The sequence below is a fragment of the Sus scrofa genome, chromosome X (genome assembly GCF_000003025.6).
Source record: "Sus scrofa isolate TJ Tabasco breed Duroc chromosome X, Sscrofa11.1, whole genome shotgun sequence".
Lineage (NCBI taxonomy): Eukaryota > Metazoa > Chordata > Mammalia > Artiodactyla > Suidae > Sus > Sus scrofa.
In genome coordinates, this window is record NC_010461.5 from 94,504,971 (window position 1) to 94,525,575 (window position 20,605).

The 20,605-nt window shown below is 35.9% G+C and overlaps 1 protein-coding gene across 2 annotated transcripts in view; it reads right to left on the reverse strand.

Annotated features, from left to right (window-relative positions):
- Nucleotides 1–20,605, reverse strand: part of LRCH2 (leucine rich repeats and calponin homology domain containing 2) — a 103,371-nt gene that overhangs the window by 18,411 nt on the left and 64,355 nt on the right. For both annotated transcript variants that reach the window (XM_021079894.1, XM_021079893.1), the window contains exons 12-15: nucleotides 17,755–17,820; nucleotides 9,437–9,485; nucleotides 9,244–9,360; nucleotides 1,099–1,140 (exon numbers count right to left, since the gene is read on the reverse strand). In XM_021079894.1, the coding sequence (XP_020935553.1) occupies nucleotides 1,099–1,140; nucleotides 9,244–9,360; nucleotides 9,437–9,485; nucleotides 17,755–17,820 (274 nt within the window). The remainder of the gene's footprint in view (nucleotides 1–1,098; nucleotides 1,141–9,243; nucleotides 9,361–9,436; nucleotides 9,486–17,754; nucleotides 17,821–20,605) is intronic.

Here is a 20,605-nt window from a genome sequence, read left to right on the forward strand (position 1 = left end):
TCTCTGAAACAATCACTGGCATCAGAGAGGAGAATGGACTGAAGAAAGGGAGAAAAACAAAGATGCTATTGGAGTAGTACACGCAAGAAATGATGAGGGCCTGTGCCAGAGCAGAAACAGCAGAAATGCAGGTAGAGAATATATTCAAAATATTACAGTATCAAAAAAAGTAGGTTTTATTAACTGATTAGATATTGAAGCAGGCAAGACCAATGTGAATATAAAATATAAAGGGAGAACAGCCAAGCTGAACCTCTAGCTCAGGGTACAACAAATATTTTTGGGGAGATTCCATTTCCTAAAATTAAAGGACTTTTCAGAAGCCCTGCCAAATATTCAACTCAAATTAACTACCAATTCCTCCAAACAAAAATACACAAAGCTTAAGTATTTATGATGATAGACTGCATCATTTCAAAAATGCCAGACTGATGCATAGCTTAAAATGATAAAGTAGAAAAATTTATAGTAATGCATAAATCATATGTCTAATTTTAAATATTAAAATAGTATACAGGGTTGTGAGAAGAGATTAATAAATTCCAAAGGAAAAAATCTCAACTGATCAGGTTAATTTAAGAAGATAAAATATGGGAAAATAAAATAATTTTAAATTAATGAATTAGGTTTCAAGACAAATGTGTTTTTTTTTCCTCTTTTTTAGGGCTGCAGTATATGTAAGTTCCTAGGCTACGGGTCAAATCGGAGCTACAGCTGCCAGCCTACACCACAGCCATATCAACGTGAGATCTGAGCCGCGTCTGCTACCTACACCTACATCACAGCTCACAGCAATGCCAGATCCCCAACCCACTGAGTGAGGCCAAGGATGGAACCCACATTCTCAGGATTAGTTTCTACTGTGCCACAACAGGAACTCCTCAAGATAAATGTTAATAAAACTCTAAAGCTGAACTACAAAGGACATATGGAAATTACATGATTAAATTAATAACTGTATAATATTTTCCAGCTTTTATTTTTGGAGAAAACCCATGCATCAAATCAATAACAAACTGATAGATTACATTTTACTCTGAGCCAACTACATATGAAAAGTGAACATTTTAAATAATTTATATTACCCCCTTTTCTCACCTCGTTTTCATTGCCACTTGAACTCTTCCTTGATGATTTATACTGAAAAATATATAAAGCACATACTTTACTTTTCCTTTAACATATGAATTCTCTAACTAGTAAAATATATATAAGGTATATTCACATTTGGTACTTTTATTCAATTGTCTACATTATATACAAAACGTAAATTATATGTAAAAATAGATAAACTGTTTAATTACATAACCAGTTTAAATAGTCCTACTACTTAACTAACAGTTAACACAAATAGTACTTTCTATGTGAGAGGCACTGTTCTAAGTAAATACCAAGTAACATTTCCTTTCTAAATCAATCCATTTCCCATTCATTCAGGTTTGCTATGTGAGAGTTGTCTTAAATCCTCCTTTTTCTTAATTCACTACATACAAAACAACAAGTTAATTCTTCCTATAATCTCTCTCAGACTTAACTTCTGAATTCTCTCAACTACTATTGTACTTTAGGCCCTCTCATGCCTAGTCTGTAATCTCACCATTCAAAAAGGTCATCCATTTTAAGAAACCTACTGATTTTAGGTTAAAAAAGTACCATATTAAAAGTACCATGTTAAAGGTATAAAAAGTACCATATTAAAGTACCATATTAAAGTACCATATTAAAGGTATACATATTGGAGTTCCCTGGTGGCCTAGTGATACAGATCTGGCACTGTCACTGGGTCACTGCTGCAGAACAGATTTGATCCCTGGCCCCAGAATTTCTGCATGCTGCAGGCATGGCCAAAAAAAAAAATTATATATTGACTATACAATAATAGTGGTAACAGCTAACATTCCTACTAGTGCTTACTATATACCAGGCACTGACTGAATTGTGTTACATGTATCAACCCACTTAGTCTTCTTAACAACCCTTAGGTAAATACTATTCTCTCCATTTTATGAGGCACAGAGGTAATATGCTTAATATCGCAAATACGAGAATGTGAAAAAGTGCTTGTTCTGGGGAACAAGAATCAGGGAAATACAGTTATGACAACCACTAAAGTTCTACTGATTCTTCCTCATCAGAAACAATACTGCAGGAGTTCCCGTCGTGGCACAGTGGTTAACGAATCCGACTAGGAACCATGAGGTTGCGGGTTCGGTCCCTGCCCTTGCTCAGTGGGTTAACGATCCGGCGTTGCCGTGAGCTGTGGTGTAGGTTGCAGACGCGGCTCGGATCCCGCGTTGCTGTAGCTCTGGCGTAGGCCAGTGGCTACAGCTCCGATTTGACCCCCTAGCCTGGGAACCTCCGTATGCTGCGGGAGCGGCCCAAAGAAATAGCAAAAAGACAAAAAAAAAAAAAAAAAAAAAAAAGGAAACAATACTGCAAATCAGTTGCAGACTGACCTGTTCAAAACCCTATGTGCAACTCACGACTCTTCTGTTGAATAAAACCTAACTTTCAGATTATGTCCAAATTTTTCTGCCTGGCCTTCAAGGTTCTATTTAATGCCCTCTTCACTGATGAAGCTTTATTTTCCATAACTCTTGGAAAAACAGATAACATACCTGAAAGCTCAACCACAAACTAGAAGATGGGCAGCATTAGAGATTACAAATATAAACCTAAATTCCTCCACTCTCTCTTTATGACAACTATCACTAATCTACCAAGGTGCTCTTCCCAGCTGATCCCAGACATAGTCTCAATATGCTTTTAACCCAACATTTCAGATAGCCACTGAATGTAGTTGACATATGTGAATAAACCTATTTGTCATCCTGAGGCACAATGTTGCTGATACCACTTGTTCTTGTTCTATTCTACATCAATAAAAGAATGACATTTGGACAGTGAACGCCAGGTCCCCAAGTTGGCATCAGTCGTACTAGTGAAGAAGAAACTCATGGATGTCAAAACAGGAAGTGCTCAAGCTTGATACTGATGCAGGATTTCACCGCTAAAGGCCCTGTCGGAGTGTTTCAAAGAGATTACACCCAGGATTACAACTATGTCAGTGTGAAGAAAGGAAGCATCACTGGGGTTTCTATGCTGACATGCTTTTCAGCTACTGCCTTTCTTTACAAAGAACTCATACACGACCATTTACATAAGTACCACTGAAGAAGAAGTCACAGTCTGCATTCCTGACTATGACCTTCTTTGCCCAGCAGCCCTGATCTTTGCTGAATCCTTTCATATCCTAATTAACACCTGACCAAAGATAACTGGTAGAAAAACAAAAAACAAAAGAATGACATTTTAGCGAATTATTAGCTAGTCTTTATTAAGTGTAAACTGTGTGGCAAGTGCTGTTCTAAGCACTTTATATTATTAAATAATTCAATAGTTACAACAATTCTGTGAAAGAAGATACTATTACAGTCATTTTAAGATTAAAAAAAAATAAGCTCACCAAGATTAGGTAATTTGCCAAAGTCACTCAGTTAGTAGATATCTAAGTAAAAACTGGGGAGTTCCCACCATGGCACAGCGGAAATGAATCTGACTAGGAACCATAATGTTGCGGGTTTGATCCCTGGCCTCACTCAGTGGGTTAATGATCTGGCGTTGCCATGAGCTGTGGTGCAGGTCACAGACACGGCTCAGATCCTGCATTGCTATCTATGGCTGTGATGTAGGCCGGCAGCCGTAGTTCTGACTGAAATCCTAGTCTGGAAACCTCCATATGCTGTGGGTGCAGCCCTAAAAAGCCAAAAACAAAAAAACAAAAAAAACCCACCTAAGTAAAAAACTGGAACCAAAGTAGTTTACCTTTTGAGGCCAGAGCTCTTAACCACTATGCTATACTCTCATCGCTAAAGCCTGAATGATTAGCAGGAATTTTCCAGGAATAAAAGAATGAGTATGTTCAGAAGAAGAAAAGCACAAAGGAATAAAAAAGCTCAGCCCATACAGAAAACAAAGAATAACTAGTGAGGACAGTCAATTGTCAATTGTGGTACGTAATGAAACTTAGAGAAGTAGCTAAGGATAGCCATAAAGTTTTTTAAAAGACCAAATTTTGGGTTATTAATAATGGGGAGCCAGTAAAGAAGTTTAAGCCAGCGATTTCTCTAAGGACTAGAAAAACTAGAGAAAGGGGGACTGTGAAGAAGTTACCACAAATGCCCAGATATGAAAGAATGAAGGGTCCAACAAAAGCAAGGGTAGTATATATGAAGAGGTGATGAACTGGAGAAAGATGCATGATTAGCATCCTAGTGATCAATGAGGTAAGGCGAAAGAAAAAGAGCAAGATCAAGGATGACAAGTATGGAGCTTAGAGAACTGGGTAGATAATACCACTATTAACTAAAATAAAGAACAGAGAGGAGGAACAAGTTCCATGGTGGTGGGGCAGGAGGAGAAAACATACTGAAGTTGAAATACATGGCATCTAGACAATTAAAAAAAGTTATGAGATGTAAATTTAGACCTAGCAGAATATGAGACATCTGGAGTCATGAAAACTCTAGACAGAGTAACAAATGAGGATGAGACTCTAAGAGCAAGTAAAAGAAAAGTTAGCCAGGAATATCAACAAGAAAGCAGAAGATTCAGGGAACTAGGCTGAAACCAAGAGAGGCGTTTCAAAAAGAAAGATACAGTCATCACTGCCAAAGGCTACACTGGATTTTGCCATTAGTAGGTTCATGTTAGGCTCTAGTAAGAGGCTATTTCAAAGGAGAAATGGAGGTGAAAGCCAGTCTGCAGTGGGTTAAGGAGTGATTAAAAACTGGAGATCAGAAATGGCAAACCTAGCCCTAGAAGAATGCAAAGAGATAAGGCAACAGCTGAAAGGGGAGTGAGGGATAATGGGAAAAGTCTGAAAACATTTATAAGATGTCAGGTAAAGAGAAAAGACATAGAAGAGGAGTGGATAGTTGATAAAGGAAAGAAATAGGATGATGCAGCAATGAGACGTATTACTGTTACTCAATTGCTATTCTAACTTCAAATATACACGAAAACTTACAAAAATACTTAGTTTTGCATTACGGTACATATTTAAAGGCTCTAAAACTCAAATCTGAATGTACACACAGATTTTAACACATTCCCTAAACCCAACATCTTACTAATTCAACTCAGCTGTCCTCAATTAATATTAGTCTGAATAATTGATGTTTCACTATATCTAAATTCAAATACTACAATAAAGGCCTATTCAGAAACAAAAAGGTCAGTTCATCTCTGAAGCTTATACTAATTTCACAGGAGAGACATTACCTGTGTGCATAAACCCTGAATCAACAAACCACATTATTTCACAAGCTCAGTGGCCTTCCCTATTACAGTATAAAATTAACCATGGTCAGAGAAAATACATAAAAATATTTTCCTTGGGGTTAGCCTTTAAATTAAAGGCTATATTTATGAAATCAGATCTATATTTTAAGAGTTATTATAATGTTTCATCACAAAAATAATCAGTTACATTTGATGACAAACATATATGGCATTTAAGTAAGTCAAATAATCCTTAAAACTAATTTGGTATAGTTATTCTAATGCTTAACTTTTTAATGTAGAAATCAATTATCATATGCACTTAGAAATTTATGTTATCATTCTTAAAAGAAATTAAGGCTAATTTACAACAAATATTATGAAGATTACATTTTCATACTCTGTTATGTATCTTATTCAAATAATATTAAAAAATTTTGTAAAAGATTTTTAATAAAATAATATATTTCCTGGAATATCTTCACTTTGAGAAATGCAGTGATTTTAATTCAGCAACAATGATATTAAATTTTACTTACTGGAATACTAATCTACATAAGAGTGACCAGGAGTCTAAAGGCATTAATATAACTCTCCTACAATGATTTATTTACTCATATAATCTGACCTAAATTATCTTCTTACTCACATAATCTGCCCAATTATGCTAAAATATTCTTTTACTTGGTTTCAAGGGCTTACCTGAAAAACATACTATCCAAAATCAGTCTTAGCTACTAAGAAGCTGAAGAACTGGATTTCATACACATGCACACACTTTCCATAAATCTGAATAACAGCATCATGAATATTTTACCATGAAACACAAAGAAATCCTGTGTTCAGTCATTTATATGTGTTAGGATAAAACTGCATAAAAGCTCTGTATGTTTCACAACACAGCAAAGCTAAAGGAGTCATCACTGAAGGGGTTTAGTGATAATTTGATATATATCTCTGGAGTAGTATACATTAACTATAAATTTAAACTAAGTTCAATACTATATCTTATGAATACACCTTTGATTCTTGAGAAGTAAGTGATTAAGAGAAATTTCTTTGTGAATGAAAGACACGTCACAGAAATTGATATTTTAATCATGAAAATACTGGCACATCTGAAAAAAGTTTGGACTTCACTTATAGAGTAGTATCTCAATTTTATACTTTTTTAAGAATGTCAGGAAAAATTGTTGACGTATTCAATTTTTTACAGTGTCCCAACACTGACATCTTCTGACTATTGAGGAGAACTACATATCTCTTTAAAACATTTTCCAGTAACTGAAGCTTATTTTTTTTTTTTTTTTTTTTTTTTTTTGGTCTTTTTTTGCTATTTCTTAGGCCGCTCCCACGGCATATGGAGATTCCCAGGCTAGGGGTCAAATCAGAGCTGTAGCCACCGGCCTACGCCAGAGCCACAGCAACGCGGGATCCAAGCCGCGTCTGCAACCTACACCACAGCTCACGGCAACGCCAGATCCTTAACCCACTGAGCAAGGCCAGGGATGGAACCCGCAACCTCATGGTTCCCAGTCGGATTCGTTAACCACTGCGCCACGATGGGAACTCCTGAAGCTTATCTTTGCACCTCCTTTATTAACTCTAGAAGAAATTAACATTTGTGGAACAATGGTTATGGACTCTTCAAATATTCATTTGATCTCCTAGCAACTTATAAAAGAGATATATTATAGAATATATACTTAAGCCATAAAAATATTTAACAGAAATTGTTATTAAATCAAAGAACTATTGTTTAAAGGTTCACTGAGACCTCTTAAGACTTCATGAAGAAGTTTACGTGAGTTGGGAGTTTCCGTTGTGGTGGTGTGGTTAACGAATCCGACTAGGAACCATGAGGTTGTGAGTTCGATCCCTGACCTGCTCAATGGGTTGAGGATCAGTGCATTGCCATGAGCTGTGGTGTAGGCCGCAGATGCGGTTTGGATCCCACGTTGCTGTCCCTGTGGCACAGGCCAGCGGCTACAGCTGGGATTAGACCCCTAGCCTGGGAACCTCCATATGCCGTGGGTGCAGCCCTAGAAAAGACAAAAAAAAAAAAAAAAAAAGAGGTTTTATATGAGTTCATTTGATATTAGGCTATATCCATAGTAGAACAATAGGTAGCATAGCACAGACTCTGGGTTACAGCTTTAACTTGGTTGTTTAATAGCTAAGTGATCTGAAGCATATTTTAGCCTCTCTGTGCCTTAATTTCTCCTCTATAAAATAGGAATGATAATAAATGCATTTATTTTATAGGGTTGTTATAAAGATTAAATGCATTGATATTTGTAAAGCACTTAGAATAGTGCCTGGCACTTACTAAGTACTATATAAATATTTTGACAGTCAAAATTTATATGCTTTTACTATATTAATAGATCAAATAAATATAAAATCTCATTTATTAGTTAGAAATACTAAAATTTCTACCACATCATCAGTCATTCATCAAGTTTTATCTATTAACAAATTTCCTTTAGTGCCTTTGTTCAAATCACATAAAAAGAGAGAACTTTAAGAAATGCCTAAATGTAAATTTCACTGCAGATTTGCAGAGAGTACTGACCAGGGTTATGCTTAGAATGGCCCTCCCTTTTTCCCTATGTATTTTATTTCGTCATTACTTCTCACTGACCAGGTAACATAAGGCTCATTAAAGGTTTCAGTAATTACTTGTTGAAGGAGTAAACTTTTCACAGACTCACTAAGACATATAATAATTTATACTACTTCCAAATATGCTACAATCCCATAATAAGCAAACTGAGAAAAGTATGAAATATAATCCTATGTATTAGTGATACAAACTTTGAATTACCTATAACTTAGTTTAGAAAAAATTAGGTTTTAGAAAACAGAAAAGGTCCATAAAGACAACAAAAATTGCTGATCATAGAGTGGGAGCTTGTTTGCACGGTTCATTTGAGTCAGAAGTTTGAAAAACAAATTCTGACTACTACTGAAGACCATTCTAATGACTGGTCACTACAAACAGAGCAGACCTTAACAACAAATAGACAATATTACAATATTTACAAAGGTTTACACAATAAAATTTCATTAAAACCCTGCTAATTAGAAATCTGAGATACTTCAGGTGCTCTGAGCTTTTAATTTAGCTAAGATAAAAGACCAACCTAAGAAATATATAAAGGTAAATGACACGGGTAAGGCCCTAAAAAGCAAATAAATAAATAAATGAAATACATAAAGGTAATAAGAAAACCAGAAGGGGGAGATGTTTTCAGGCATTTTTTAGAACCATGTAAATAACCTTTATTATTTATTTCGTTTGTTTGTTTTTTGTCTTTTGTCTTTTTTGAGGGCTGCACTGGCAGCATATGAAGCTTCCCAGGCTAGGGGTCGAATCGGAGCTGTAGCTGCCAAGCCTACGCCAGAGCCACAGCAACGCCAGATCGGAGCCACGTCTGTGACCTACACCACAGCTCACGGCAACGCCGAATCCTTAACCCACTGAGCGAGGCCAAGGATCGAACCCACAACCTAATACTTCCTAGTTGGACTTGTTTCTGCTGGGCCACAACAGGAACTCCTAAGTAACCTTTACTTACACAGAAATAGTTACATGCTAATTTAACTATTTAAAATGTGTCAACTCTTCATTGAAACAAATCCAAAGAAAGACTCTTTGGGGGCAATTCTTTTAAAACATTATTTATATATCGCTACAAGTAGCAGTGTAGCAAACATTCATCTTTCTTGTAAATATCTGGCAAATTACAATTCACACTGATCTACTCTTAATTATTTTGAATTACTGAAATTTTATGGAAATAACTGGATCATATACCTATACCACACACGTAGGAAATCAAGATAACAACACATATACCATATTTAACTAGAGAGTTATATTCTGTAACATTAATGTAAAATGAATAAAATCAAAACTAATCATTACAAAGTAAAATTAAAAACTTAATAAAGTACCTTGAAATATTCTTTTCTAATTTGTTTGCTCCGCCTCCTTTCTTCACTCTGCCAGATTATAGGCTGAGATTCTGGCCACTGTTGTTCATCTATTTGATCCTTCTGACTTTCTAAGGGCTGTAATAAGATAATTTCTTTTAACTAAATAAATGAGAACAAAACTTTAGATATAACAGTAACAATTTCTTCTTACCTGCCATCTGAGAGGTGATAATGGTGAATTAACTTCATCTGCTGAGACACTAAAAAATTAAAGATGCCTTAATATGTTAAAATATTTAGAATTGACCTAGGTATACATTAACATTATACAGTTATCTTTTTTAATCAAAAATCTAAAGAATTTACCCATGCCCATGCTTTGAACTAATCACACTAAACTTAAATTTGACAAAAATACACTTATGCTCTTTAAAAAAAAAACGAAAAAAGAACCTATCAAAATTAGAGTTCCCCTTGTGGCTCAACAGTAACAAACCCAACTAGCATCCATGAGGATGCAGGTTTGATCTCTGGCCTTGCTCAGTAAAGATCCAGTGTTGCCATGAGCTGTGGTGTAGGTCACAGACATGGCTCAGATCTGGCATTGCTGTGGCTGTGGCTGTGGCCAGCAGCTGCAGCTCCGATTCGACCCCTAGCCTGGGAACATCCATATGCTCATGTGCATCCCTAAAAAGCAAAAAACAAACAAACAAACAAAAAAAAACCCAAAAAACAAAAAACACAACTAAAAATGGGCTTATTTAATACCATCGTACTCTAAGTACTTTTTAGAGACCCCCAAAAATGTAATATCTATGATATACAGTCAAAAAAGAGACAGGATATTTAGTATATTAAAATAATTACCAAAAACTAAAAAAAATTTTAGATGACTTTCTTTTGTCTAAATGCCAAAGTGCTTTGGGAACTAATTTTTTTCTGCCTTCTGAAGTAAGTAGTGATTATGAGTCTCGAACCTTTCATTCTTACACACAGGGGTTATGGTAGAAATTATTTTCATTTAATTTTTTTTATGGGATAAGGTAGCCAGAGCATGTTGTTGTTAGTGGCAGATTTGAACAAGGCCTTTCTTTGGAAAAAACATGCAAACCAAAAGCCCACTAGAGCTGCTATTATTCAACAATGTCGTGGAAAGAAACATTAAAAAGTTAGAAAGAAACAAATTTGCAGAATTTGTAGAAAATATGATTGCCCAAGGGAAAAAAACACAAAAAATCTATTATTATTAAAAGAGGTAAGGTTACCAGTTACAGAAAAATATACAAAAATTGATAGCTTTCCTACATATCAACTATAACAAATTATAGAAGATATTAGGAAAAATCTCACTCACAAAAGACTAAATATTATAGGCATAACTTTCCCTTCAAAATAACTGATAACTAAAATAAACTGTAATATTAAAGATCCAAGAAGTATTTTGGGGCCTACTTGAGAAATCTGATTTTTAAAGTTTCAAAATTAATTTGGAAGAATGGATGATTAGAAAAGTTATATTAATAAAGGGGACTTCTCTACTAGGAAATGACATATATTCTATTAAATTACAGTAGTAAAACAGTACTAGTTTCAGAATCTATAGATTTTTCAGTGGAGGACCACAAGTACAACAACTTACGATGAAAATGAAATTTAAAATCACTGTGGAAATGATGGGTTATGTAACAATGTTGGGACAACTGGTTAACCAATGTAGAATACACTCAGAAAGAAAGAAAAAGAAAGAAAAAAGAAAAGGAGTGAGAAAAAAAAAACAAGAGAGGAAAGGAGGGCGGAAAAAAACTAGATTCTTTACCTCTATCAAATAACAAAAGTAACCGATTAAAAGATTTAAATATAAATAAAGATGAAATCATGTAAGCATCTGAAAAATGTGGTCAATAATTTTTACAATGTTGGGATGGAGAGAGCATATAGAAGAAACAATCAAAACAGTGACAAAGTACATAAAAGATAAAAGACTTTGCATCTGGCCAGATAGAACAACAGAGGAAGACACAAAAAGAACAGACAAAATATTAAAAATTATGCTTTTTGAGACACTGAATAACAGGCAAAGAAAAAAAGACATTTATCCACTACAGATGGGTAACAAATAAGGCAAACCCAACAAGTGAGTCAGGCTGCTGCAGAAAAATAATTTCTAGGCTGCAGCCCAGAGAGAGAAGGCAGAGCCAAGGAAGCACCCTGAATTGAGGAGACAAAGCTGGGAACCAGGGAGAAAAGTAGATGGAGTTAACATAACAAAGTAACAAAGAAAAGAGCTATGTGCAGAAAAAGAATTTAAAAGCTCTGCAGAGGCAGCCTTAAAATTTTCAACTGAGTAATAAACACTGATCATACATGTGAGGAACTACCCTAGGCAAAAGAATGAATCATCAAGAAGACTAGAGAGAATAATTTTATCACAGAGGACTAAGTAGTACCCAGTTTCCAGCAGCCAGACTAGAAAACCTTATAGTTCATGGGATATCAGATAGAGTACTAGGAAAGGCCTTGCCTCAGCAGGGGGGCAAATTTGGTCCTAGACTAAATGCAGCACTGATCCTACATAATTTAAAGCCATAAGACCAAGTCTCCAAAATATCTAATTGTTGCCAAGTAATTTAACCACATCTCAGAACAAAGTTCTGAATATTTAACAGGAATACCACAATATCCAGCACCCAAGAAGGTAAAGATCTCAAACTCTGGCATTCAACTGGGCAATGCTCAATAAACTAGAGGAAAAGACTGAATATGTTAAGTACATACATGATAGATATAAAATAAAAATCAAAGTTTAAGAGATAAAAAGCACATCTGTAATCAAAAGTAACCTGGATGAGATTAATTGCAGATTAGACATTTCAAAAAAAACGATTAATGGACATAAATACATAGCAAAAGAACTAGCAAAAAATCAAACACAGAAAGAAAAATATCAAAGAAAAATGAGTAAGAACATCAATGATCTGCAAGAAACTTTAAGCAGCCTAAAACACATGTAATTGGGGTTCTAGAGGAATAGGTTAGGTGACAGAAAAGATATTTAAAGAAATAGGGGGAGTTCCCGTGGTGGCGCAGTGGTTAACGAATCTGACTAGGAACCATGAGGCTGCCTGCCCTTGCTCAGTGGGTTAACAATCCTGCGTTGCCGTGAGCTGTGGTGTAGGTCGCAGGCGCGGCTCGGATCCTGTGCTGCTGTGGCTCTGGCATAGGCCAGCGGCTACAGCTGCGATTCGACCCCTAGCCTGGGAACCTCCATATGCCACAGGAGCGGCCCAAGAAAAAAGGCAAAAAGACAAAAAAAAAAAAAAAAAGAAATAGGGACCCTATATTTTCAAATTTCATGAAAACAATAAACCTACAAACTTGAAAAGCTCATTGAACTCAAAGGAAAAGAAATATGAAGAAAACTACAGCAAGATACATCATAATCAAATTCAAAACAAACAAAAAATGTAAAAAGCAGCCAGAGGAAAAGAAAAGACACACTAGGTTCAGTGAAACACTGACAACAGCGTTCTCACAGGAAACACAATACAGAAGACAGTAGAAAAACTATTTAAGGGACCAAAAAAAAAAAAAAAACCCCAAAATGTCAACCTTGAATTTTATACTAGCAAAGATATCTTTCAAAAATGAAGGTGAAATAAAGACTTTTTCAAACATACAGAAAGTGAAAGGATTCAACATAGCAGACCAGCAGAAAAAGTTAATATTAAAGTATCTCTTTCGGGTAGAAGAAAAATGACATGGAAACACAGAGCTACAAGAAAGAACAAAGAGCACTGGAGATGGTAACTAAGGGAGTAAAGATAAAAGATATTATACTTATTTAAATATCTTTAGAGAGATAATTGACTATTTAAAGTAAACATAATAACAATATAATATGGGGTTTGTAAAACACAGAAGGAGAATGTACAGCAACAATATCACAAAAGCCAGGAGGGAAGACACAGAAGTATACTCTTCTAAGGTTCTTATGCAGTGTATAAAATGGCATAATAGCACTTGAAGGTAGACTGTCATAAGTTAAATAGTATACTTTAAGCTCTAAAACAATGACTGATATAACAAAAATTTATAGCTAATAAGCCCACAAAGGAGATAAACAGGAGTTTTTAAATGTAATTTAAAAGACAGGAGAAAAAGAGGAAAGATAGCTACAAAGTATGGATAAGACAAAAATTAAACACATAATAATACAGTAGATTTAAATACACTAATACCAAGAGTTTCAATTAAATATTAACCATTTTAACACTGCAATTAAAAGTCAGATTGTCAGATTCAACAGAAAAGGAAAATGCCACAATATGCTAACAACAAGAAACCCACCTTCTCCATAAAGACATGAATAGGTCAAAAATAAAAGGAAAGAGAAAGATAGATAATATTTACACTAATGAAAAGAAAACTTAGGAGTTCCCATCATGGCTCAGCAGAAATCTGACATAGGTCTGATCCCTGGCCTTGCTCAGTGGGTTAAGGAACCATGAGGTTGTGGGTTCGGTCCCCGGCCTTGCTCAGTGGGTTAAGGATCCGGCGTTGCCATGAGCTGTGGTGTAGGTCGCAGACGTGGCTCGGATCTGGCATTGCTGTGGCTGTGGTGTAGGCCGGCATCTAGAGCTCCGATTTGATCCCTAGCCTGGGAACCTCCATATGCCGCAGGTATGGCCCTAAAAAGACAAAAAACAAAACAACAACAACAAAAACAAAAACCAACAAAAAAAGAAAACTGGGTTGACTATATAATATCAGAAAAGTATACTTCAGAACATGGACTACAATCAGGATCATTTAAAAAATCATTTTAGGAGTTCCCATCGTGGCTCAGTGCTTAACAAATCTGACTAGGAACCATGAGGTTGCGGGTTCGATCCCTGGCCTCGCTCAGTGGGTTAAGGATCCGGCATTGCCATGAGCTGTGGTGTAGGTTGCAGACGTGGCTCGGATCTGGCATTGCTGTGGCTCTGGCATAGGCTGGCAGCTACAGCTCCGATTCGACCCCTAGCCTGGGAACCTCCACATGCCGCGGGTACGGCCCTAAAAAAGGACAAAAAATAAAATAAAAAGTCATTTTATAATGACTGAGTGTATAAATTCACCAAGGGGACATTACAATCCTAACATGTATGTATCTAAATAGATCAGAATATATGAAAGAAAATGATAGATCTCTAAAGAGAAAAATAAAAGCACAACTGGTGTTGGAGATTTTAAGTAGTCTTCTCTTAATAACTGATAAAACAGATAAGGTGGTATACCCATGGGGTGGTGGAGTGGTGAGAACAAACAATAAACAAATAAAGAAGTACATAATCAGAATGTCAGATGATAAGGAAAAGCATATATTTACAACGTCACACAGTATTAAGTTCTGTGGAGAAAAACAAAGCAGGGTATAGGAAAAGGACAAAGGAGTGGGGGAGGCATGGTCTTTTACATAAGTTGTTCAGGGAACCCCTAGCTGATGAACTGACTTTTGAGCAGAAACCTGAAGACGAGGGAACAAGCCATATGGTTATCTGAGGGGAAATCATTCTAGTCAAAGGCAAAAACTTTGAGGGGGTGAGAGACAGCTGGTGTATTAAGAGTCAACAGAGATCAGTATAACCAGACAACTGACCAGCAGGAAGAGTGAGGCAAGAGAGGAACACAGTAGGGAGCCAAGTAATGTAGAGATTCACAAGTCTTAAAAGAATCTAGCATTTACTCTGAATGAAATGGGAGATCATCAGAGAATTCTGAATAATGCCATTATCTGACTTAGATTTTAAAAATACCAATCTGACATTTTTTGGAAAACAGACTACAGGAAAGCAAAAGCAGAAAGGAGACCTTTTAGGAGGCTGTTATAATAACTGAAGTAAGAGATTGCTAGGGTGGTAGGTGTGGAGGTGGTAAGATGTGATCAGATTCTGGGCATATTTTGAAGGTAGAATGAATAAGATTTTGAAGGTGTGAAAGAAAATAAAAGGTTAAGGATGACTCTGAGGTTTTTGAGCTGAACAGCTAGAAGGATGGAGTAGACATTTTCTGTAATGGGGGGAAATGCAGGAAGAACAGGGTTAGAGACACAAGGAGGGAGATTAAGAGTGTGGTTCTGGAAAGTTAAATTTCATATGCCTATTATACTTCCAAGAGGAGGTACTGAGTAGGTAACAAGTAATACAACTCTGCAGTGTGTGCATGTGTGTTTTTATATTGTACATTACATGTACACACACACACATATATATAGACAACACACATATACATATGCAAATATTTATGTACATAACATAGAAAACAGGTTTAAAGGGGAAAATATCAAAATATTAAGACTTGTCATCTCTGGGCAGTAGGGTAATAGAAGAGTTTTTTTCTTTGTGATAAAATTTTCCAATTACTAAAGCTGCATTATTCTTATAATCAGGATAAAACTAAAAGGTTTTTTTTTGTCTTTTTAGGGCCACACCTGCAGCACATGGATGGTCCCAGGCTAGGGGTCGAATCAGAGCTGTAGCCACTGGCCTACGCCACAGCCACAGCAACATCAGATCCAAGTCGCGTCTGCAACCTACACCACAGCTCACGGCAATGCCAGATCCTTAACCCACTGAGCGAGGCCAGGGGTCAAACCTGCATCCTCATGGATACTAGTCTGATTCATTTCTGCTGAGCCACAATGGGAACTCCCAAGGTTTTTTGTTTTTAAAGAAGTAATTGGGTGATTGTTTTGAAAATGAGAAAAGTAGAATAGTTCTGTGAAGGAAAGGCCAGGTCTGGACATCACAATCTTGAAGTTTGGGCAGCTGGGGCTTTCTCAAGAGAATGTTAGAAACCTGAGGAATTAGCTTAAGACAGAAATGAAAGGAACTAAGAGAGAAGGTAACAACAGAAACTTCAAGGACAAAAGATATCTAAGAGAACAGAATCAGTATTTGAAAATGGAGGGAGTGGGTTAAATCTAGTTATGTGAAATTTGAGAGAGATGAATGTTTCTAGACGGGTATGAAAAGTCATCTTATGCCCAAACTGAATTCTAAAAACCTAAGTGAAAAACAAAAGAAGAAAGGGCAATTCTAACAGAGAGACTAGGATACAAAACACAGAGATGCGAAACCCTGTTGGAATAAAGAAAGGAGTACTGTTCCTAGCTGCAAAAGGTGCCAGTGGAAGAATATGAGGTGAGGCCCTCAAGCTAGGCAGAAACTCATTTCAATCTTGTGGTAAGCCAAACATTTTAAGTTGTATCCTAAAAGCTAGAAAGAACTATTAGAAGATAATAAATGGGAGTCACACAGTCAGGCTTGTGTTTTAGAACCATCACTCTTACATCAGTAAAGAAAACAGATTTAAAGGCAGGCCAAACTGAAGAAAGGAGATATGCCTGGTGACTGCTATAGCAATTGAGGTGGAAAATATGGGGCCCAAACCAACACAACTGCAGTAGGAATGGAAAGGTTGGGATAGATGCAAATAATGTTAAGAAGTTCTATTTTTCTGTGACTGATTGGATTGGCTGCGGTGCATAAGATAAAGGAATTTCCAATGATTCTAAAGTTGCTGACTTGGATGATTATATATAAACAGTGGCACTTTCACTCAGGCAAACTATATAGGAGAAGAAATAGGTTTGGGAAAAAATAAATTCAGTTTGGACTGTGAGGTAGTTAAGAAAAGACATTAGTGAAATGTATGCATCTGGAGGAAGCAAAGTGTTCTTGTTACCATACATTAAGACCTGGGGTTCTTGAGCAAGACAACCTGGGTTTAAATCCTCACTGCACCACTTACTAGCTGTGTGACTCTGAACAAGCTATGGTAATTTCTCTTTCTCAGAAATTCACTTACAACTGCTCATATTTTCTCACATATAAAATGGGGCTGACAACAGTAACAACTTCATAGAATTATTATGAGGATTAAATGAGATCATACAGCTAAAGCACTAAGAACAGTATACATATAACAAGCATTCAAAAAACGTTAACTCTCTCTGCATATTCTTTTGAACCCATGCCCTAGTCTTGGAGTTTTACACTCCCATAGGAATGACTCGAGAGTTGAGTCTGATGCAGATTTTCAAACCATCAAAAAGAATAAAGAGAAAACAAAGTTTCAAAGTCTTCAAGTTTCCTGAAATTCATATATGTAGACTTAGAATGTGTACTCATATAGAAGAATTTAATGAAACCCAATTATAAAGAAATAAAAAAGGGAATAACATAGAGAATAAATATAATCAGTGATGAAGAAACTTATTATTCTTGACAGTAAGAGTAATACAATAAGTGTTTTCTAAATGGATAAATTATTTTACCATCAAGACAAAATGTAGGTATGAGCACAAAAAGATCAGATCAGTATTTCTGGATTTGTTTATACCAAAAGTCAATTTACCTTATGCTGTATAACACATCTGCCCTTTAAACTATCTAGTAATATTAAATTGATACTATTTATTCAATAAAAGCTCACATACAAGATCTCTGTCATAAGATACTAAATATAAGAACTAAGACATTTTTATACCTCTTTTCGCATTCCACAGTTTGTTTTGGCTTGTTTCTTGTGACAGAAGTTGAATGATTAAGAATCCTAGAAGTAAATGAACACATTAATTCCATAATATATTGAAGAGAATAATGTATATACATTATATAAAAGATCTCCATAATAAACTGCATCTGGTCCATGAAGATCTTTGCTAGAAAACAATATTTAAATATATTTAGATCAGATGCCCATAAGCACACTGGCTGTTATGAAGGAATGAAGCTCACCAATCTTCCATACATCTTCTTTTATAAACCCTTTCTTGAGGCTTGGATATCTTCTAACCATGCTATTTCCCTGTGCATATCTAACTTTTGGCTGAGACAGAAGATAGAGAGATGCAGATTGTTTAGGTACTATCATAACTGATGTAGTTTTCCCAGCACAGCAAATGATAGTGTCATGTTGATATAATAATCATTTTGCCAAAAGCCAAATAATAAACCTTAATTCAAAGTGCAAAGCCAGTGCTAAAGTTCAATTCTTTAAAAAAACCCAAGTTTATTAAATTTTTAATAATCAAATGAAACAGTATGCAAAGAAAACCAAAGGAAAAAGAAAAATAATGATAAACCATTGCATGAGAGAACTATTTGTCCATAATTTTATATAATTCTAAGTATTAATCTCAAAGTCAAAAGTAGCAAATTATTAACTATCTTGGAGTTCCCGTCGTGGCTCAGTGGTTAACGAACCTGACTAGTAACCATGAGGCTGCGGGTTTGATCCCTGGCCTCACTTAGTGGGTTGGGGATCCGGCGTTGCCGTGAGCTGTGGTGTAGGTTGCAGGCGCAGCTCAGATCCCTCGTTGCTGTGGCTGTGGTGTAGGCCAGTGGCTACAGCTCCCATTCGACCCCTAGCCTGGGAACCTCCATATGCCGTGGGTGCGGCCCTAGAAAAAGACCAAAAGACGAAGAAAAAAAAAAGCCATTTAAAAAGAAATTATCTTTCTTTAATATGTGTAACTAACATATTTAAGAGTTCTTAATATTTATCTATTTACTCTAGATATAAATGTAACAATTTTTAATATTTAAAGATCAGTCTTACAAGGAATAAAATATCTGCCTTTTATTCAAAATAATATCTTCACATATCAACTATCAAAAGAATACATAGGAAAGAATTTAAATTTAAAGCTACATATTGATTACCAAAATATGTAATGAAATAAATATAAGTTGGTAATTCCAGAAAGATGACTTACATAAAGATACCAACTTGCATTAGCCCAGTTTCCTCACTACCTTGGATCTAGTAGAGCCTCATCAGGAGAAAGTCAGAGTGAGGTTGGCAAAGGACAAGTATCATAGGCAAAGCAGTGTAGATTTTGCACCAAACAATTTAGAGATTAATAACTCCTTTATTGTTCTTTGTATAGGCAGGCACTAAAAGAGTACTGAATCCTCAAACACAGAAGAACAGAATAATAAAATATCTAAGACTATTAGGAAAAAAATACATCTTTAAAGAGTGATGGGGGAGTTCCCTTGTGGCACAGCAGATTAAGGACCTGGCATTGTCACTGCAGCAGCTCAGCTCACTGCTGTGGCGCGGATTTGATCCTTTGCCCAGGAAATTCTACATGCTGTGGGTGTGGCCAAAAAAAGATACAATAAATGACTAAAAGAATTTTTTTTTTAAATGAGTGATTTTTTTTAAAGGAATTAAATTCTAAGAGTTCTCATTACATGGAAAAAAATTTCTATTTCTTTACTTCTGATCTACATGAGACAATGGATGCTTATCAAACTTCATGTGATAACCATTTCATGATGTATGTAAGTCAAATCATTAATGGTACACCTTAACCTTATACAATGCTGTATGTCAGTTACATCTCAATAAAACTGAAAGAGAAAAAAATTTTTATTTAAAAAAGGAGATAGGAGTTCCCACTGCAGCACAGTGGGTTAATTATCCAGCTTGTCCCTGTGGAGGCACTGGTTTGATTCCTGCCTGGAGCTGGTTAAGGCTCCAGCATTGCTGCAGCTGTGGCATAGGTCACAGCTCCGGCTTGGATTCAATCCCTGGCCCAGGAACTTCCATATGCCACCTGGAAAAATAGAATAAAATAAAAAATAAAAAGGAGATGTGGCAGTGCAAACTATCCTGCACTGCTATCCTGTGGGAAACGTCAAAATTATTCCCTGGGGAGGGAGGTCAAAGTACAATGCCCTTCACTGCAGTAAATTCTGAATTCTCCCACCACAGCACTCACTTATATTGAGACTATTGATTGTATGAGTCATACTGGAGTGGAAGAAAAAAAGTTATCTACTTACCTATAAAATAAATGCTATGTTCTTGAAAATTCTCCTATGTAAAATTTTGCTGTGTACACTGGTATTTAATGTTTTATTCTGTGATACTCGAAGTCAAAATAAATATCAGTTTTATCTAAATATCTATTCTAGATTAACACACTTCCCTAATCCAGGTACCAGTACTGAATTTTAAGTAAAAGACTATATAATTATAATCCTATATAATTCAGCTGTATTAACCTGACCCCTTAATACTCAAAGCTTCCACAAACTCTAGATACCTTGATGCACGTCCTGCTGCTCTGGTCCTCTGGAAGAGTTTTTCACTGAATGACGCTCTATAACATAAGGGCCTCCGTCTGTATTCACATTTCACGTACATCAACCAAACCAAAAGATGGAAGAAGTAAGATGTTTCGGGAGAGGACAGGGAAGTCATTAGTAAAGCAAGCAGAAAAGAAAGAATGGATAGATTTCCAGGGTTGAGAGAACTACCTAATTAGTTATAACAAGCTAGAGGGTAAAATGATGCTCCTCAAATCAGAATGTTCATATGATCA